Raw genomic sequence first — 23,352 nt, forward strand, 5'->3', positions numbered from 1 at the left:
AGAAATGTCCTCAGTTGACATAGGCTTGAAATATTCGCTTGATTATTTGTGATTATTTAAAATTTTCATAAAATCTAACAATAATCCAGTTTTAAACTTATTCCAGAATAAGTTTTATATACAGTACAAGCAAGAGTTGAATACATTTCAGGGCTATTTGACATATGGTTATATATGGCAGGCAAATGACACACACTAACAATTTTGTAGACTATAATTTAGTGATTTTGACAGGGGTGGGGGTGGTTGAGGCAAGTGTGGTGGTACAATTTTGACTAGTTATATTTGTTCCAGGATTCTATCCAAGTAGTGAGAACTGGTAGAATGTTCTGGCCTAGCACTCCAGGGTCAGTGTCAGTTGATTCATATATTTTGTCCATTGGTGAAATCTGTGTATGTGTGTGTGTGTGAAGTGTCAACTTCAGTAACATATAGAAATTTGTCTTTTCAGTCCATTAAGTGTATATCCATGTTTATAACATGGGGATCTCAATAATTTCTAAGTTATGATCCAGGGGATACTTTTGGGGGTGGGAGTGGTGGCAGAGGTAGTCAATCAATGACCCAAGTTTCATATGCTTATAGCTTTAACAATGTTCAAGGAATTCCAGAACATTTTCTAAGGAATGTATATACAACCAACCAAATGTATGCAAATACATACTGTATTTCAATATCCCAATTCAAATAAATATCTCATCATAGTGACCTAATTTGGTGCATGATACATGTTCATCTACAAATGAACCCACTGCAAGTACGATAACAACGAGTGAAGCTGTAATGGAATTATGGCCTGGACAAGGAATATGGGCATGTGGATGGATGGACATAGTGAATTATTTATATCCCCATCATATCAAAGAAGACAGCGATATTATTTATGAATAATTAGAGAATATCTGTTTCTAATTTGCACCAGAGGACCAATTGGATATGATCAGAAAATTACTCAAGCTATACCCAGCTGCAAACTAGAGCTCAGTGCCTTTCAGAATCAAGCCAATATTCAAATCAGTATCAATAATACCAACAGTGTCTACATATGTATTAGTACAATATGAATTGAACTGATGAGCCTGCCAGGAATGAAAGTATGTCATACTATGTTGAAATCTATTCAAGCTAAACTTACTTTTATGAGCTGTATTGAAAATCAACTGGGTCTAAAGGACAAAATGTTGAAGTATTACTCGATAATTACAAAGCTTAAAGTCAACTTATAGGAGTTTCCAGTTCACATTCAACTGATGAAAACTTCATGTAAAACAAAGGGAGAAAACTCACTCATTCTGGGTGTGGACTGCAAGTTTCCCAGGCAGAGGCTCTACCCTATACCTATGATCTCCATCAATAGGCACCTGTAAGTAACGGAAAATGAATATACATAACTGTTAATTTTAATAACAAATTTAATACAATTTTACTGGTAAGTTTAATATGGAACCTGACACAAATCAGCCCTTTTGCTGCATTTCATGATTTACTGTGCCAGCAAGAGTCAATATCAACAATAAACACTTGCCCTTTTTTTGATAAAAAGACAAAGCGAGATAATTTTTCAGTGCTGAATGTTGTTGTTGCAAAGAAGTTTATACAGAGGATAGGTACAATAGGCCCCATTTTTCAGACCTGTGTGCTTATTTCTCCTATATTTAGCTTCAGATCTCTTTCTATCTCTCCTACAAAAGTCACTGATCCATCAAGTATGATAATTGATCATGTTTATAGTAACAAGTCAGAGAATATCACTGAAGTACTGAGGCCTTTTATTTATCAGTAACCAACCATTATCCAATTTGTTGTTGTTGTTGTAGGCTTTAATGCCATTTTTCAGCACACGACAGGCTATACATGGCAGCCAGTATTAATGGTGGAGGAAGAACCTGGGAAAACCCCAGAAAGAACCACCGACCCATGAGAAGCTACTGGCAAGCTTTCTCACATACCCACAATGGCTGAATCTGAGACTTGAACCTATGCAGACAGAGGTGAGATGGTATCCAATTTGTATCACAAGCAAAGGAAACAGTAAGGATATATCTGATGCTAAGCATAACATTATCTCCTACAGATGTTTCAAAAGAAAAATTAAATGTTCAAAACTTTTTATCTGATTTAGCAAATTCCATCCTATTCTGTGTAAAAAATATAAGACTAAAGTGAAGAACTTCAAACCCGGTATACTACTATGAACACTGTTTTGGATCAGCATACTCCAATAAAACAAGGGAATTAAACACCCTCAAAACCTATCTGGATCATGTCAGAAATCAATAAAGCAAAACAAAACAGCCTATTTTCATGAAGTCATGGACTGCCATAACTATAAATTCTGGTGTAACTGATGTACTACTATGATTCAATATGCTACAAGAAAGTTTAATAAAATATCAGTTGAAAATAGATAAAGTCCAAAAGAAATGTGGAGAATTCTGAGGAATTTTACTCTGAACAGGAACAGTAAGACACCAAATCAACCAGTAATTGATGGGACATTAAACTGATAATATACATGATATTGTTAACAGATTCAATGAGTACTTCATTAATGTAACCAGTATAACTTCCAATATATCACAAACGATTGTGAAAAATACAAAAGTTAAAATAGTTTATTAAGTCAAAATCCTGGAAAATGTATAGTTTACAATTCCATTTATATTTTGTGTAGATGTAGCAAGTTAACTGAAAAGTTGAATTGGAAGAAATCAACTGGAGTGGCTCAGATATGTTAATTCATCTTAAAACAATGTCCTGATTTTACTGCTACATTTCTTATACTGTATGTAATTAACCAAAGCACTGCTAGGGGAATCTTCCCACCTCAACTGAAGGTTGCCATGGTTATGCCTGTTTACAAAAAGAGTTCAAAATCAGATCCAGATAATTATAGACCAATATCTATTCTGCCAACCATATCCAGACTGTTTGAAAAAAATGTTACCAAGCATTTCACTGGTTACCTTTCACAATCCTATTTAATTCACCTATCCCAAACAGGATTTACACCAAACCACTCTCGTCAATCTGCATTAACAAAGATCATTTTTGCCTAGTTGCATGGTATGAACAATGATAAATTGGTTGAACTATATATCTTGATTCTAAGGAGTCTTTTGATGTCATTAACCATAATATACATTTACTTGCATGGAAACCTGAAGTGTACAAATGCTCTTATTACTCTCATGGCTCAAACCATACCTATCTGACAGAAGCCAACAAGTTGCCATGCGTAACATTAAATCAGAACTAATGTCTGTCAACAAAGGAGTTCTACAGGGATCTATTTTACAGCCTTATTATTTATATTTATAACTGACTTGCCATTGTATGTAGAACATTCAAAAACTGATCTTGTTTACTGGTCGATTGTGATGGACCATGGGCGGAGATGAAATATCAGTATTGGTGATCCAGCAAATCTTGAGAATCCATGGTAGGAATGAGGCCACCAAAGAAGGTCTCGGCATTTTAAGAAGCAGCACTCAGAAGGTCTTTACTCTGGCTAAGCATGTTTTTCGATGAGTCCAATGCAGTGTCATGGTACAAAGTCTGCTGATAATGCTACAACAATAGAGAACACATACTGAGATGTGTGTCCACATGTGTTATAATGTGACTGGATTCAAAAAAGCCTTTCTTAGCATACTAATGGAAGTAACTGAGAACAAGACAGAATGCAAAGCTATGGTTATAAGTAACCGGGTTTTCAGCTCCATGGCACCAACTGTTTTGATGGGAAGACATGCCTAGGCTCCCACAGCAATATCCACGTCCAAGGGAGGGATTTTGATAGGCCACTTAGGGGAATTCCCCAGCAGATGGAAGAAGAAATAAGAGGTATCGATTCCACGATATTCCTCTATAGTGGATGAATGTGGGAGAAGAGGTCTGGTTGAGTTGGTATCCCGGGGATCTTTCCAAATTAGAAAGGATCTTTTATGTGCCAGATGGTTTGGGACACAAGTCTAGGATTAACAGATTGTAAACCTTTTTTACTGCCTTATCAAAGGATCAGACTTCTTCTTCTTCATCCATCCAAGATGAAGGGTGGGCCTTAGTGAAGGTGTCATTACCACAGCTTCTGTCTTGAACTTGTTGGAGTCTGCAAGGACAGAGTACATTCTCGTCATCATAGACAAGGATGCTCAGAGTTGAATGGTATCTGGGCAAAACTATGTTCCTGATGGATCAGGTATATGAGCACTCTGTGCCACCATGCTTCCTGGTCCATCAAGAGTTACAAAGGGAGACAACAGTGTCTGTATACACTCGATGATGTAACACCTTCAGCCTTCTGGTGAGGTGATGATGGTAGGACATGAGATGCAGCATCACTTCAACTGTGATGGCAATGTCCTCATACCCATGGGGGTATAATGATTCAAGGGCCCTGAGGTGGAAGGCCCCACATCCCATAAAGGTTCATAGGTATAATTGGAAACAGGGGAACAGTGATGTGGTTCCTGTCCCTAGTCTGAGTCCTGTGTATGGATGGCAAATCCTGCATGGGGTGTGATGGTGGTGGTGGGGGTGATGCTCAATCCTATCCCTGTCTCCATATCATGAGGACAATGAGTGATGTAGTAGACCTCGTCTTCAATTGATTCATCACTGTGTACATCATGGGTTGTGGCATTTTGCCTCCCTAACAGAAGGGTGGCAACACATTGCCAGAAATACAATACAGTGGAACCCCGCTACAACGCGATGATCGGGGTCCATAAAATCGGATCGCGTTAAAAGCGGGGTCGCGTTAATGCGGGGTTTTACAATATTTAACTTTTTTTCCGAGAACATATACGTGTATACATGTGCAATGATCAAAAGTCGGCTTATCATCAGATGAATATTAACTGGAATGCATTAATTAAGATATATTCAAAATAATCGATGGCTAATATATTTATAGGTTATTACTGTGCATTAAAAACATTTACTAATTTTTATTTGTTTGAACGATAATACAGATTGACCGATAATACCAGACTATCGCTATATCATGAAAAGTGTATCAACACCGTATGCTACCGTGCCGTCGTGGCATGCAGTTCATCCATAATGGATGTAATTTCATGGAAAATCGTACAGATTTAAAATATTCAATAATTTTGTAATAGTCTGAATTCGTCGTGTAAAATATAGGATGAACAAAATATTGAAACCATTTACTTGCCGTCTGAAATCGTACGGTCATTGCATGCAGCTATTCCCGGGTCTACATACGGTGTCTGTATTGGATATTATTTACTTTCAACTGTTTGTTGTTTGATCACACCGCCAAGCACAGCACACATGTTGGCGGCTTTCGTCCTTTGATGTTTATTAAATTGTGCGACTCTTGTATCAACCACAGCTTTGTCTGCTGCTTGGCTGTGATTGCAGTTAAATAAGAAGCCCATGTCGGCTATTGTTTGAGCAACGACTGTATACAGATTTCATGGAAGACAATCACAAAGACGATTTACTGGCTTTACTCATGGATCCGTAATAAGTAACACTTCCGATAATGTTTACTTCGGCTTAACAATTCAAAAACCTAATGAAACCAGTTTTCTCTTCTAGAGTAGAATATGGAGCTTCACCACAACCTGTTCAAATTGATAAATTTCAGAAGCCAAGCGTTGTACACACTATTTCTCGTACGTTATATATATCGTATTATTTTAGAATTCATACACGATCACTTCTCCAAAATCACTTAAAGAACCTGGATAAATTGTTAAGTTCCGATCGTTTATTATTAAAAGTCATACGCGAATTCTTCCACCAAATTATAATAAACGTTTTACACACTATTTCTCGTACGTTAAACAAATATTTTCACAGTCCGATAAAAATACACGTAAATGAATTTAAATTTCAGGAACCATGCCACGATCATATTATTTTAAAAGTCACAACTAATCTCATGCCCAAAATGAAGTTAATTTCTTGTTTTGTTTTTTTTACTTTTCTCCAAATTTTTTTTTTTCATGTGTGAATGAATATACGAAATTTCGGGAGCCATGCTACGACCGCGTTATATCCGAATTCGCGTTATGGCGGGGCGCGTTATAGCGGGGTTCCACTGTATGTATTGCAGTGCTCTACCTCCCTATTGGAAGGGCACAACCCATGGTTGCAGTGCTCCACTTCATTCTAGTGAGGGTACAACCTGCTACTGTGATACTCGACCCCACTAAGGGGAGAGTGCAACATGCCATTGCAGTACTCTACCTTCCTAATGGGAGAGCACAACCTGCCATTGTGGTGCTCTACTTCCCTAACAGGAGGGAGCAACCTGCTGAGGCATGCACGCTGTTAGAGACATTGGGAAGTGTTCATCATCTCCATACAGGCAGAAGTCTTCTTGAATGTCAAGACCCTTCTTTTAGAAGGGGTTTTGCTGGCTGTAAAGATATTTGTCCCAACAAGTGAGAACTGAAGAGATTCTTGAAATTTCAAAAGAAGATGTGAAAAGAATGTTCTCCGGCCTTGATATGGGCATCTAGAATCAACTAGAATCCAGGAATTTGCAAAAAGTGCAAAGATTTTTCCACGTGCACTGGGCATTTATGCAGTCTGTGTGAGTATCCTAATGGCCCTTTTGTGTCCACACTGCCAAGCAAACTTTTCGGACATTATCATGTAATAAAGAAATAAGGATTGTCATCTGAAATCACTTGTTGTTCCCTTGAAACTCACCTGATTGTATGCAGTGTCATACTGCATACTGTGTATGCACTATGAACACTGTATGATGTTGCCACAAAAATCATCTGGTTATATGCAGTATCGTACCATATACATCAACTATGTATACAGTAAGAACACTGTATGATGTTGCCGTGAAACTCACCTGGTTGTATGCAGTGTCGTAATGCATGCTGTGTATGCACTATGAACACTGTATGATGTTGCCACAAAACTCATCTGGTTGTATGCAGTATAGCGTACCACATACACCTCTATGTATACAGTAAGAACACTGTATGATGTTGCTGTGAAACTCACCTGGTTGTATGCAGTGTTATACCATGTGCACACCTGTGCTGTTTATGCATAAAGTAAACAAAAGAGTTGACCTTATGGAAATTACCTGTAGTTTTCTGATTGAAAAACAAGATAAATCACCTGTGAACTTTATTTGTTAAAGTAACATTCAAAGACATATGCAATGTCAGTGTGTAGCATGGGCAAACATAAAAAGTATACAACATGAAATTGAAGACAGACAAAATGATGTCCTCAACATTTCGCAGGGCCTATTCTGATTTTCCTAAGAACACAAAGAGTTATCTGTATCACAGTGTTTTTTATATATGTAAGGAATGTGTGTCCACCTAAGAGATGGAACATCAGGTAGCCTCAGAACCCCTTTAAAGAACTTAGTTGTAAATGGAAAAAGGCTATGATATAGTTTCTTATTTAAAAAACGGAACAGATAGTTGTGACATCGAGACTAATTAAAAACTGCAGTAAGTTGCATAATTCCTCTGGTTATAGTGTCTGGCAGACGTCTATATAGTATGGCATCCATGACAAATATGACAGGCAATACCTACCTTATATGCATGACCATGCAACACATTGTGGTGTGCAAAAGATCACACTGACTTTTCTCCACTCTGTGGGAGGATGTATTCATGTCAAATGGACAGTAAGTTTTTGGCATGAAAGAAAAGCGGCAGAACAAGCAATAGTTGCCATTAAAAAGTGTTTAACGGCACATATTTTAAAAAAAATAATACACATGAATATCTATTGTCTTGGCGATGGAACAATTTTGTAACAAAGTTGATCACTGGTTTATACCATTGATAAAACAGTACCATTGATATAATAGAAATGACATAAAGAACTAAATCTTTCTTCATGTTGGACCAGCTTTGGAAGAAAGATGACCACTGGTTTATACCAATGCTATAATAGAAATACATTTTTGAAGGAAAACTAATTATGTTCATGGTGACAGAGCAACTTGGGAACAAAACTGATCCCTGGTTGATACGACTGATACAAGTAACACACAGGAACTGAATTTGATCATTATCTTGGGTGTTAACAACTCTGGAACAAAGATGACCACTAATTGATATCATTGCTATAATTGAAATAACACACCTGAAATAAATCTAATCATTATCGTTGTGTCAGAACAGCTTTGGAACAAAGGTGACCACTTGCTTATAATCACTGCTATAAAGTCCATAAAGAGAAAGTCAAAATCAAGGTAAAGATCTGTTGTCATTTCATCAATAAACTTTGCTATTTGTTTTCACTGTTAATTAAAAGTCAACAATAATCTGACTTTACATAAGGCAAGCATTGTTCTCTTGAACTCCTTGACCCTTAATTTTGTTGCTACAGTACTTCTATAAAAAGATAAATTATGTCAATTCTTTTTTATCACCCTTCTTGAAGCTTTCTTTCAACAGGTGTTTTTAAAAATGTTGGTAATGTAATCCAAACTCATTCTATGACATTTTTTTACATTCTGGGGGAAAATTGATCCTGCAGGTTGCCATTACATTTGGTTTCTTTTTTTCTGTCCTGTTTGTACAATTCTCCAGGCAGAATACCTTCCAAACAATTTGTGAACAGAACTCTTTTTGATATTCAGCATTCTTGCAATTTCTGCTCCAGATATTCTAGCTTCCCAAGGATGAAAACTGAGCTCTACCATTCATGTAAAGGAAGCACATGATAATACTTTTTTTCTGCCTTATTAAAAATTTCATGGAATTCCAGATTCCATCCAAATATATTTATTTACAAATAAAACAGGAAACAATCAATATGCAGTGTGTGAGTGATACACAATGTTATGTCACCGAGTCAGAAACTCTACAAACTTTTGGCACCAAAGTTTTCTATACATAACACAAAGGTGGCACAAAGGTGTTCTATACATGATACAAATGCAGACAAATAATTTACAGTCACATATGGTTTGGAATGAAGAAAAAAATAACGTTTGCAAAGACACACATTTCATGTCTAAACCTAACTGTTTTCATCAATAAGAAAGTTTCTTTCATTTCAGCAGTTAATTACTGAGAACTCATTTATTTTCATGGGTAGTAATGTTCATGGTTATACAAAAAAAATTACTTTTTTGTTGGCACTTAAATTCAAGGGTTGGAGAAGGGTCATATTATTTCCACAGAAGGACCATTGTTCATTGGATCTTTAAATACATGGAAATAGTTAACCTACAAAAAATTGTGAATACACTTTCTTTCATAGGTTAGCTGAGAAAAAACTTCCTCACCTTTTCTCCAATCCTGACAGTCTGAAGGAGTCTCATGCCTGCCTCTCCTGGGAGCATAGGAAGGTTTTCAGTAAAGTATGAAATTGGAGGTAGATGTGTTTGCCGTAATTTTCCTGCAGCTTTCTCTTTCTTAACCTGGTTCATTCGCCTCCTTTCCATGGCAGTGGGAAGCTGGAAGAACTGTCGCCAGTCCCCTGTAAAAATACAGCATTAATTCATACTTTAAGACACAAAAATCTAATATTAGTTTAATTACACCTCTCCCTCAATAACTCCCACACAATGGGGTATACAAACATAGACCGCACTATAAACAAGGTGCGAGTTATCAAGGGACCTCCAAAAATTGAAGAAAATTGCTTCAACATTGAGAAAACTGTCTGTGGGGGAGAGCGGTATTAGGGAACTGGGCTGTTTATTGACTGAATCCTCATCTTACAATCACATTGATAATAATCTTTAATAATACGCTTTTTCTAATTAAGTTGTTTGTTATTCTGTTTAAATAATATTTATTTTCAAAATGTTCAATATATGAAAGATTGTTCCAAATGGCTTCAACATCCATCACTTGTACGCAAAAAAAAATATGTGTATTATGTCACTGCTTTTTGTTTTCTTGATGAGTCTGGTTCACGTAATGGTGTTTGCTATTATCTTGCCAAAATCAGGATTCCACAGAGCAGGGAACTAGACTAGCTGTTGATACAGCACCAGACAAGATTCCTTTTTTCAAAAACACGAGAAGTTTATTTCGTGAGACAATTGTCTATGTTGAAACTCAATTTTTTTATTGCTCAATTAGTACAATACTGACGTTGTGATTTCATTGGAATTAATAATGAAACTTCTTATGATCCTTGAGGATATCTCTAAGTGCCAGTTCAAGAATTCTCCTAAACTCACTTGCCCACAATGGTCCGTATCTGTGAAATCAAGCTCTTTATTTTACGAAGTATTCATTTCATTTGGCTGTCTTGTTATCTTTGATCACAGTTACGAAAGAGTCAGTTAATTAAAGGTAGTTTATGTTACATACACAATAACATTTATAAGTATTTGATTAATCAAATGAAGTCAGATCACCCGACATGACTGGGGCCGCTAGATTTTAAGTTTGTAGGATTTTGTGCCATTTATTTTTTCTTTTATTCCACCTCCTTTATTTGATTCAAAAGACATAATTAATGTGATAATACAAAGGAGGCCAATTTTTAATTCAGGGCAATAATACAACAAATACTTCCGGAAGTCAGTTATCAAAACAAGGTCGGCACTTAATTTTCATTGATCAAAATTTTCTTACATATCATTAATTGTGGTGTACTAGGAATGTTGTTTGAAAAGAAAATGTAAAAATTTTTATGACCTATTTTTAATTTTGATATATCATTGTGTTGATTGAAATTTCCAGGTCCTATCTACCGTTTTCGATGATGAAACAAGTGATACATCAAAGCTTCCATTACCACTTTTGATAGCGACTTTCTTCAAGTTCAACAAATAGGGATCAATTTTGGAGGTATTTTCTAGTTTAAAAAATGGGATCCACGCCTGACCCCATGTTATAAGGGCACGAGTTATCAAGGGAGTAATGCAATTATTTTCATTCCCAGCTATTTCAAACTCTGGCATCTCATAAATTCAATGACTGGCAAAGGTTTCACCTGATGGAAAATTTCCTACAAACTACTGCTCAATCGTAACACACATAAACTTTATTCAAAAGTATGATTCAATAATTTGTTGTTTTCTACATCTAATTTCAGCCATTAAACACATCGATGGGCATAGCTTCAAAATTTATTAACTGTCAGTACTTCAATTAATCTACTTCCAATCCATATGTTTCATGCCTTTCTTCTCCTAAGAACAGTCGATGCCATTTTTTAAAAACAAAATCTCTATTACTTTATATAGTAGCATGCATTGTAGGAAAGTCTAAGATTCATACATTTAGAAAGATGCAAAATTACTGTGATTTTCAGTACCTTCCTTCTTCCTCTGAGCTTCAACCTCCTCCGTGGTGAAAGTTTGTGCTGCGTTCTCGACAGTGGAACTCTGTCGCATGGAAGTCTCCAAACCTGTGACAGACTTGACAGGGGACAGTCTGGAAGATCTACGGCTTGTTGTAGCTACCACTGTTTGAGAGGACAAAAAAATGAAGCACTGCTTAAACAAGTCCACAAAACACTGCATGTCACTTACTACATCACCACATAACCCTTAAGGACACCACAGTGACAGTGGATTTATTAGTTTACATCCATGTCTTGCAAGTGAAAGGGTGTGGGATTGAATCTTGCCATCAGATCATCTTGAGACCAGCTACCATGTTGTGCCCATACTTGCATTTCTGTGCCATAAATACCAAACCATATATAATTCCTATTCAAACTCTGAAAGTAGGTAATTGTGACCTACTATCTGCCAAGAGGCTAGCATTGTACTCATTAGGATGAGTGCATCAATTATACACATACACACATACACTATATCCCATTATACTGAGTTGAATGAAATTTAGGGGTGAAGTGACTTGTCTCCTGCAGTTGAAATGGTGGGTAAACATGAAGAAGTGAGAGTAGAGTAGACAAAATTTGAATGCTGCAAAGAACAGCTGTATTATTTAACCGCTAATCCACATCCTACAAAAAGAAATTAAATACTCATAAATCTTTATGAAAATATGAGCAAAGCTGTAATTCAAGTATGCTTTTGCAGAAGATGGTAATTCCCAGAATGGGTAACTGTCAAAAACATATGGTTGGTGTTGAGGTACAAGTCCTCTATTATTACTTTTACATGGTGAAATATTAAGTAAACTTGTTTACCTTTACTAGAACTCAGCCATTAGACCTCCATGTAAGTTATCACAAATCAGTTATCATTATAATCAAATGAAAAGGTGGATCAGGACTGAATCTAATGAAAGTAGGGCCACAAAACATGCAATTATCAGAAGAAACACTCCCCCTGTTACTCTCCAAAGCCCCCCAATCCTTTCAAATTCCAATCTTTCATACTTGTCTAAAAGAATCAAAATGAAAACATTTATTTTATTTTAAAACATTTTGTGCGATGAATTATCTTTTCATCTGTAAGAATTATGTCCAATCTAACTGACATTTGTAAATTTAGTTAGTCCTTCATTCTTCAAATACATCATGTGGACTGTTGGTCAGTACAAAATACAATCACAAATGCAAATTCAAAAGTTTGATAAATGTGTAGAATTCTCACAATTGTTTGAAATTAATAAAGTCCCAAGTTTCTTTCAGTGTACAAACTACATTGGTCTTGTTCTGTATGTGATATCTTGGGGGAGCAAATTTCAGCAGCAGTAAATTTGCTTTAGCACTGCTTAATAACTGCTCTAACTTCCTGTCACAGCTGGCTTAGAACTATTGGCTGTTGTTTCCAAGACATTAATTTGAAGCATAATTTTCTTTTTCACGATGTCAGTTTAAAGTACATAAATTCTTAGCACAGCTGATTTTTTTAAATTGCTGAGTATTGAAACCATCTAAGATATTCAGGAGAGAATCCAACGTACCCAGTTTTGTACAAAAATTCAAGCAGTGACCTCTGACTTGACCTCAAGGTCAAATAAGTCTAGCTTTCCAAGTCCTTCATGAAATTTTATATATGTTGTTGGTTAGATTTGCACCATTTTCATTGTGAACCAAGTGCATACATTATTTCAGTGAGAACTGCCAATGCAGCCATTATTGAAAAACAAGATTTTCAAGATGGCCACCATGGCAGTCATCATGTTGGAGGTCTGTTTGGAACCATTCTCACTTAGGATCAACACTTGTTCTGAAAATTCTATTTGTGAAAAACCACATGCCAGTATGAAAATCTGTTGAGAAGTGATAACAAGATGGCCATAATGGTATCCAAATCAGCTGTCTGCTTGATACCATTCCACTTAGAAACAACTTGACATAAAAGAAGTCTTTCAGTTAGAAAAACCCACGTCACTAAAAGCCATCCATACAGAAGATGTTTTAAGTCTTTTCAGTGTATACTCCATGTTGATTCAACAGCCTGTGTTATGAGGAGTAATGGTATAAAGATTTTCAAGATGGCCACCCTGAAAGCCATATTGAATATCAATTCATCCAAGTTCATTTAGGAACAACTAGACATTATAAAAAATCTTTCAGTGAAAATCCCATGTCCATAAAGACCATCTGTTCAAGAAGAATACAAAATAATGAGATTATCATGAGGTCATCATGATGGCTATATTGGCTGTCTGACTGAACCATTTTCTTGCAGGACAAGTCATCATGATGGCTATATTGGCTGTCTGACTGAACCATTTTCTTGCAGGACAAGTCATCATGATGGCTATATTGGCTGTCTGACTGAACCATTTTCTTGCAGGACAAGACATCATAATAAGTTCTTTAATGAAAACCTCATTTTTTGCATGTCCATCCATTTTGTATATAAATTTGGGAAAATGTTCATTTAGAACCATCAAGACTTAGTGGGATGAAGCAGCAGCAATAACAAACTAGTGCTAATAAGCAGAGCTTTGTCAGATGGATGATGGATGACAGGTCCTTGCTTCTTGTCTGTGTCTAGTAAAGATAAAAACTGTCAATTCACTCTATATACGTACTAAACATAAAACTGACATATCTGATGAATAAGTTATAAAAAAGGAATATGATACTTACACTTAGCTCTTCTTTCATGACCGAAATCAGATGACAAGTCACGGCTAATCCCAGAGTCCTGTGTGCTTACAGCATCGCCCATGGATTGTTCCTGAAATGAACAACAAATTCCTAATTAATACATTGGTCCCCATCGACTACTCACTATAGCCATTCATATAAATCTGAGGTATTACCAGGGATCCTGGAAGTAAATTAGCTTAATTTAGTTATATTACTGCAACTTAAACATATTCTGTTTGTGGCAGACGAGAACCATATATACCTCATTAATAATAATTTAATGTGATTTATGGTATATATGAAGAAGATCTTACAAATGTACCAATTTTACATGAAATTTATGAAATGAATGCCATCATTTTTTTCCTTTGCAAGCCTTGACACAAATGTAAGATTCATTTTGTCACATGCTTAACAAATGACAAGTTTTGAAATAATTACTGAAATTGTCAAACTTCCCTTCAGTATCAATGAATTTCCACAACACTATGTATCTTCCTCAGAAAATCCTTCAAATTTGATCTTATTGAACCAACTGTGAACTGTTTTCAGGTAATAATACAGGGTACAAATTCCTGAAAGCAGCGAATTTACAGTGACAGAAGCTTTAATGTCATTCTGATTTAATCATGACCCTTCTTTCACCTAACAATGCCATGATTTTTGGAGAGATCTACAATTTTTTTATTTTTGTTTTTCTTCAATATAAATTTCCAAAGTGTTACAATCTCAATGAGAAGTCTTGAGTTTGGTGGTTTAACAGTTTATCCACTTTACTTGCTGACACTGTCACTGGTTAAACTTGATCTCCAACAATAAAACCATGTATCAGTACCCCGAAATTCTCAAGAATCTTATAGCCTCAATAATGGTCGGAGTTGGGGTAACTAAGCCAGGAAAAGCTCTAATATTAAGAATTCCCAAATTAATTCTCCAGCATCACACTGAATACAGATAAGATTAATAAAAATGCTCTTAAAAGGATCAGTATGATTATCAAATTGTGGATGAGACATTAAAAATTGTACAATAAAAGAGAATTCTTTTACTTTATTATATTGCTGTTCTGAAAAATAAATGTTTACTTTCAATGATGGCACAATATAGAACTTAAAGAAGATCTACGTTTACTGAACCCTCATTTCAGTTTACTATAAGCAAAATATTTGCGATGTCAAATTCCTGGGGGCATACCTTTCTTACATAAACCTGTCTAAGTATTGCAAGAACCTGCAAACAGTTCTCATACTGACGAACTTTCGATAAAATATCTGTTGCAGCATCTTTTTTCTGAAATCCATTTTGCCGAAAATCAGAAACTATCCATCTTTTGCCATCCATACAAGGAAAGTATAATATATTATTTTCCACATATATAGAACTCACAAGCATATATAGTTGTTCAAACAATACATAAAGTTTTCTGCCACATGGTTTGTTACTTACTGTGATTAGTATTTAAATGAATCAAGTTTCTCTTTTATGGTGAATTTAAACATGTTCAGTATGCCAATAATGGGATCAATGATACTAAACAAGACACTGCAAAAAGACTGAATGAAAATAAGGAATCTCAAATTTCATATCTTGCCCTGAGTGGTTAAACATTCACCTGATAAGGTTTATACACAACTAAAATGTGCATACATATTCAAAGGTCATGCTTTTTGTCCATGAAACTAGGGCAAGACAAAATAAAACTACCTTTTCTCTAACATATTCTGGAAAAAAGCAACTACAATTTATTTCTGCAATAATGAATACAAAATATATATATTTCACAGGACACTAGATGGGGTGGGTGGGGGAGGTGTGTGTCATGTGAGGACTGTTGTCATTTATTATTCCCATTAAGCAGGGCCTACAATCACTAACTGGGAAAACACATTTTATAATCTTTATTAAATAAATATGACTTTGCCATCCCCCACCCCCTTTAAGCTGGATGACTCTTCTTACAGTAAATTTAGAAATAAAAATTAATTATGAGAATAATTAACAGAATTGACAAAAACACATACAATTTCCAAATTCTTATTTTACTTCATCAATTTTGGGGGAAAAATTGAAAATTGATACTTCTTAATGCATTATTGTAAAATAGACCATTACAAACTAAGGTTTCTGCAATGGATGCCTTAAATATGTGGTATTTGATGTAATTAAAAGATTTTACACAAATAATTGTTTCCAGCTATGTTCTATTATGTAAGTTTATTTCCTTGGACATTCCCGCTATTTTGGTATTGACTAAATGCCAGTCTGAGATGGGGGCTGTGTACTGCATTAGCCCAGTTAACAATCATTCAGTTATGAATGATCAGCATTGAGAGTGGAATTGTTTTGTTTGCTTATAGTGAACTGCTGCCATCAGTTTTGTTACATATGACCTGCTCTCCAACTTCAGGTCTTCACATTAACCTCCCATGGGTTTACTAATTCCACTTCCCTGTAGGTGGCAACCAGACCTGTCATACTGACATGCTGACCAGCCATACCTACTCCTAGCAATATTTGCCACCAATATATCATTGGGCATTCTGCAGAGTAAGGTCCTAGAAATTTTACAAGTTATGGTGACTCAACCTTGAAACACTGGCAATTCTGACTTCACAATTCTGTCATTCAACCATATTGGCCTTTCTGCCTCATTGATACTGATACTGCATCAACTAACCTCATGTAGCTGAGAGTCACACTCAAGAAATGCCAAAGATTTATACGTATTATATGCTCATTTTTTTCTTTGTTAACTTTACCTTGTCAGAATCGTTCAATATTACCCGATACTGAACTCGCATGCAAATACACATATTGCATTCATGTGCATAAAGGAACTACTTTCTATTGTAAACAAACAATGGATGCAGATGCCTGCACTTTTGATTTGTAAACAAATCATGTACACTTGCGTAGTAGGCACTTAACGTTGTGGTTGTTTAAATTTGCTTCTGAATGAAGTAAAGCAGATGTTTCATGGACTGCCACTTACCAACTGCTTTGGCACATTCCGCATGAATTTTTTGATACAATGTTTTGGATTTAGGCTAGCTATGCAACAGATGCAAGAAAAGGTCCTTACAAATAACATACAAGTGACAAGGCATATACTGTCTTCTTTAGCTGGTGATAAGAATGGCAAAAAAATATACTCAGTTTTACATCCTGAATTTCCTCAAAATGTACTTTCTTAGTTCTGCAAATCTGAATTGCATAAGCCATGTCATAGGTTCTCAATCTTGATTACACATTTCGAAATTGTACTTTAATTTCAAATATAAGTGCAATTACATCCTCCTTACTGCACTCAAAATGAAATAAGCATTAAATTCCATAGCGTCTTTTTGATAATTGCAATTGAAAGACTTCATATTTTTCCCACGTTATGATTTCAAACATTTAATGACAGAACCAGAAAAAAATTTGCAGATGTCAACACGCTTCTCCCTCGCTTCTTCAGTCCGATGTATTTCAGGTGGAAATGTCACACACAAATCCAATCCATAATCATGAAATTTCATAGAATAAAAAAAAAATACCAATATCTATTCATTCCAGATCAAATGGAAAAGTTGTTGCAATTCGCATTCATTCACAATATGACTCCAAATTTCATTTTTAACTAGACATGTTGAGCACATGACTAAGTTCAAATTCATCTCGGTGGAGTTATGTGCGCAGTAATAATGTTGTTGTGTAATGATGAATCTGCGAATGGGTATTTAGTTTGGTATATGGCATACATTCAATTACTTTGTTTCTTGTAGTGTATTTTGTAAATATAATTAAGCATTAGGTAGAATTAAAAAAATGAGCATATAATAAAAAGGTTACTGTATTTATATGGGAAAATATGAACTCATTCTGTCGGATGGATATACTGCACTCCCTAGGTCATGCAGTATTTCCATTCGAAAAACTTGTTCATATCTTCCCATACAAATGCAGTAACCTATAAATATGTACTGTTTCTTACATTCGTGTAAGAGTTGTTTACTAAAATATTTAGCACACTATACCTCTTTATTATTTATTCTTATGCTTTACTGTATCTTATGTACAGTTCACCTGTCCTTCAGTCCATTTAGCTGTTCATCTGTACTGAGAGAATTACCATAAGTACTCCACCTTTAAGTCATGTCAAACTGTGAACAATAAGATCCTGATCTGCCATAGCATAATACGCCTGCAGATCTGCGTCTGTGCAGCTTGCAGTTGAACTTGACTTACTTTTATAGGTGAGTATATATTGTATTGGTTTTTTAATTCACAGTCTGTTTTTGCTGATTGTTCCATTAATTTTTTGATTGTGTAAAGGTCTCAATAATATTATTCTTAAAACCAGAAATATGAGCATTGACATCCTCCCCAATATAATGTAACTGATAAGTTAAACAGAACAAATTTACATGTAAAACAGGTGGACTTTAACTCTACTAAATTTTTCAAAGAAAAACAAGAGTCAAATTTGGCATGGGCTTACTTGATGCAAAGTTTCATACCAGATCTGATTATAATCCACAAAAATTACTGAACCGACAACAATAATTTTGACACGTGATATGATTTGATATGACATGTCAGACATGCGCATATGTAGCACTATATTCACCCTCCACTGATATGGTATTTAGAAAATAAAAATTATTGACTTGAAAACTTGTCATAGCTTCATCAAGCAATTAGTATACACTATTGCCATGACAATTACTGTACTAATCAAGAAATATGGATTCTGTTTGAATACAGTTTATGTTTATTACTTGCCCCACTTTTGAGTAAAAAGAAGGGAAAGTTGGCTATATTTAAGGAAAATTAACCAGCCTTCTTAAAAAAAAAAAAAAACATTTCTGGATCTACTCCTGCTGTAATTGCATTAAAGTCCCTAACTAGAATACTGATCAGCGGAATGTTAAAAAAATATGACATTTTTTATAATAATTATTGTACAATAAAACCTGACTTCAAAGACCACTCCTTTGGGAGATTAGTTACCATTTTACACTTGATCCTTAATGAATGGACCAACTGTGGTATATAATGGGACAAGCTCTGTTTACAGACTACCTATTTCTGAATGACAGGTTATAGTGTGCTATGAGTATTTCCATTTGTATATAACTTGACCTTTGACAATGGCTCTTTTAAAAAGCAAAAGACAAATTACCACCAACACAAAAGACTTCCAAGCAAGCGTGATCCAACAGATTTCTAAATGACGTATATCAGTAACCTGTATGGTAGATTAGTAACCTGACTACAGGCCTTTATTGTTTTAGCAATGAAAAAAATATTGTTAATTCATTTATTTTGTGGTTATAAATTTGCACGGTTTTAAACAGCTCCTAAATATCCAGACTGTGGATGAGCCCCATTATTTCACAAAGGGATCACTGTTCATTGGGTCTTTAAATGAAGCTTTGTGGCAACCATGAAATCTACAAAAATGGTTACTCAACAAAAATTGTTATCCCACTAAAAATTAGTGTACTTACAACAAGTTTTATTTGAGGTTATTCTGATGACTACACACAAAAATATTCTGATTAAAGTACTGTACTTACTGCACATACTTGCTTGTAAGTTGAGTCCAACTGCAAACTGCATAAACCCAGATCTGCAATCATATAATATAATGGCAGATCTGGATCTATAGAATTTATTACATGTAACCAGTTGAATAAACAACACAGACCTTAATCTGCTAGCACATTATGAGATGGCAAATTAGAGTCTATGTTATTGGCAGTTGGTCTCATTTTATAAACAAGTATATATGGTAAACATATTATTCTGAACATCATTTACAACTGGATGCGGGAGGTTGTGGGTTCGATCCCCGGTTGAGTCACGTCAAAGGCTTACAAAAATGGTACTAACACCTGCCTCGCTTGGCGCTCAGCATTAAGAGGTTAGTGTTAGGACTGGTCAACCTCATGTCAGGATAATGTGACTGGGTGGGACATGATACTACATGTCTGTGACATGATGCCCCAGTGCAAGACATTACTATAAACTGCCACACTGCAGACATCATAGCGATATGACTGAAAATTTAATTAAAGCTACGTTAAAAATCCAAATCACACAAACACACTCTCATTTACAACTCTTTAGCCATTTTGTGCCTCTTATGAGAATCTGCCTCTCAGTGCTGCATACAGTCATTATAGCTTAATACTCGCAATATTGATCATTAATTAAAATGAATCAGAAAATTAGATTCGTTATCAGTAATGACATATCGTATGTTGATGGTACTAGTTTTGCAGTCTTTAACCTTGTTTTCTTTCAACCTTTATTGTTATACATTGGTAAGATTTTTGGTCATGGGGTTCATAGCAGATCCACATTATATGCATTATAATGGGGGAGAACTGTATGAAGAGAAGTCTATGATCTGAAATTGGATTTGAATTGAATCAAATCAATCTATAATAGATAAAACGTACAAGCTGACAGAGAAATACATACATATGTGTGCATGTGTGTGATTAACTAGCTATCTAATTATATCTAACAAGATAATTCATTAGTTAATTATAGTTTTGGATTAGATCTAGTAGTTTTTACCCAATTAGTCCTGAATAAACGCAGTCACTAATTTCATATCTGTTACTATTGCAAAATTAAGTTTTATTATTATATGTCAGAGCATATTATCCTAACTGATATTAAGCGAATACTGAAAAAGTGTAAATGCCTTAGATCAACCAACCCTGCATGGTTACGCTCTATGGGGGTTAACATGCCCAGTGATACTCAAATTATGGAGAAATATAAAAGAATCGTTATTATTCAGAGAGCTAATGGTCTCTGGGTCTATTCTACCTGTGTAATCTATTATGTAGGTAAAGTATTAATGGTGTATTGTACAATATCCTGTCAAAAATATAATCAGCTTTTAGAGCACTGGCAGTGATTCAAATATTTATTCCCCCACTGTTCCTTACTATAGTGTTATAATGTTCAGAAATGGACATATGAATCAAATGGGCATTTATTTCCTTTCTTTCACTGAGGTGCAATTCTCCGTAACCTCAGTTGCACAACTACAGCTAATGTATGTACTGAAGCTCTTAAACATTTTTAATCCTTTAATCAATTGACCACTTGATATGAATGACAAATTCATATGATACCAATGAATATTTTAGAGATAAAAGGAACTTGTATTTTCCAATCTAAGCTGACTTAAAATTTGTTGCTAATGTAATCTGCTTGCTTTAATGTACCCATCAATCAAATATTAATCCCACCAGCAGCTCCTTCCTATTCAGAAATGAATGCTGTAAATAAAATGGACATTTATTTTCTTACCTACATTGTTTTCATTCTCATTTTCAGTTAAAGAATGTCAATAACAAATTTATTCTACACCTGTTAAAAATGTATATATCACAAAAATAATTATTTCATTTAAAACAGTTAAATTTCTTTGCTTGCTCGTTTATAGAATGCTCAAAAGGTATGGTGGAAATGGACTTGTGAATGAAATGAACTTTTATTTTCTTACCCTAATCCAGGTCCTTTCTAACTGCAAAACAGAACTATAAACTACAAGAGAATACTGAATCCATGTGATTACACACTTACAACTGATATGGTACAGAATACAGAATCCATGTACACAATTACAACTGATATGGTACAGAATACAGAATCCATGTACACAATTACAGCTGAAATGGTACATAATATGGAATCCATATACACAATTACAACTGAAATGGTACAGAATACAGAATCCATGTACACAATTACAACTGAAATGGTACAGAATATGGAATCCATGTACACAGTTACAGCTGAAATGGTACAGAATACAGAATCCATGTACACAATTACAGCTGAAATGGTACAGAATATGGAATCCAAGTACACAATTACAACTGAAATGGTACAGAATACAGAATCCATGTATACAATTACAACTGAAATGGTACAGAATACAGAATCCATGTACACAATTACAGCTGAAATGGTACATAATATGGAATCCATATACACAATTACAACTGAAATGGTACAGAATACAGAATCCATGTACACAATTACAACTGAAATGGTACAGAATATGGAATCCATGTACACAATTACAGCTGAAATGGTACAGAATACAGAATCCATGTACACAATTACAGCTGAAATGGTACAGAATATGGAATCCAAGTACACAATTACAACTAAAATGGTACAGAATAAAGAATCCATGTATACAATTACAGCTGAAATGGTACACAATAAAGAATCCATGTACACAATTACAGCTGAAATGGTACAGAATACAGAATCCATGTATACAGTTACAGCTGAAATGGTACAGAATACAGAATCCATGTACACAATTACAACTGAAATGGTACAGAATACAGAATCCATGTATACAATTACAGCTGAAATGGTACAGAATACAGAATCCATGTACACAGTTACAGCTGAAATGGTACAGAGTATTGAACTGATGTGATCATTAGGATCCTTAAATGAAAAATGTATGTTTACTTTTTCACAACAAAGCAACATTTATTTGTCGCTAGATTTCATTCAAACATAAATTACAAAATTGCAACCAATTTAAATCTTGGATGACGTGAGTCAACTCTCACTTTCAATAACACTGTCGTATCCAATGTATATTAAATAGCATAACACAATTCATGTTTTATTTTTCCATAGTCATTGATTCCTAATTTCATAAGGACATAAATAACTTGATCAGAAAAAGCCATTAAAAATGGAAATAATGGCAAAGATAGCTCCAATCAGCTAATTAGTTGAAAATTTTCACATCTGTTCAAAGGAAATTATACAAAATGATTTCTTAGCATTTCCTAAAATAAGACATGCATGTACATTAATTACCTGGCTATGTATACTGGCAGCTACTGACTGAATGTCAGATTCCTCTTGAGGTACAGGTACTCCAATACCAGATTCTTCCTGACCTTCTGAAATGCAAAATGAATAACCATCAAAGAAGACTGTAAAACAAAGTATCTAAGTCTATACCTTTGTCATAGAAGTGTGCATGTATCATTACCAGTTACTTATTGCTGCCATATATGTCTGTGTATAACAATGTCGCAAACAAATGCAAATAGCACTGACCCTGTTGCATAAGGTACCAGCAGATCAGGGCTATACACTAGCAGATCAGGTTCCATCCCCCTGCAGATCAAGGTCTATATTTACCGATAAAGATATGAACACAAGTGGATGATGGCCTACACAACAGTGAATCTGGATCTACACATAAGTGGCTCTGTGTGGCTATGTACCGTAGTCATCAAAGGTGCTCATTTCTACTGGTCACTGATATCTCACCTCTATGTCAGTTAGGGTCTTGGCTTGGTCAGCCTGGGTATGTGAGAAAGCTTATCAGTGGCTTCT

At 35.1% G+C, this 23,352-nt stretch overlaps 1 protein-coding gene across 1 annotated transcript in view; it reads right to left on the bottom strand.

Moving 5' to 3' along the window:
- The window catches only part of LOC149790401 (uncharacterized), a 263,333-nt gene that overhangs the window by 15,416 nt on the left and 224,565 nt on the right, over nucleotides 1–23,352 (bottom strand). Inside the window, exons 35-39 of the mRNA XM_089972455.1 lie at nucleotides 22,825–22,910; nucleotides 13,957–14,047; nucleotides 11,254–11,403; nucleotides 9,263–9,456; nucleotides 1,288–1,361 (exon numbers count right to left, since the gene is read on the bottom strand). Coding sequence (XP_089828581.1) covers nucleotides 1,288–1,361; nucleotides 9,263–9,456; nucleotides 11,254–11,403; nucleotides 13,957–14,047; nucleotides 22,825–22,910 — 595 coding nt within the window. The remainder of the gene's footprint in view (nucleotides 1–1,287; nucleotides 1,362–9,262; nucleotides 9,457–11,253; nucleotides 11,404–13,956; nucleotides 14,048–22,824; nucleotides 22,911–23,352) is intronic.

This window comes from Sinohyriopsis cumingii, chromosome 10, assembly GCF_028554795.1.
Source record: "Sinohyriopsis cumingii isolate HCF-2022 chromosome 10, ASM2855479v2, whole genome shotgun sequence".
Lineage (NCBI taxonomy): Eukaryota > Metazoa > Mollusca > Bivalvia > Unionida > Unionidae > Sinohyriopsis > Sinohyriopsis cumingii.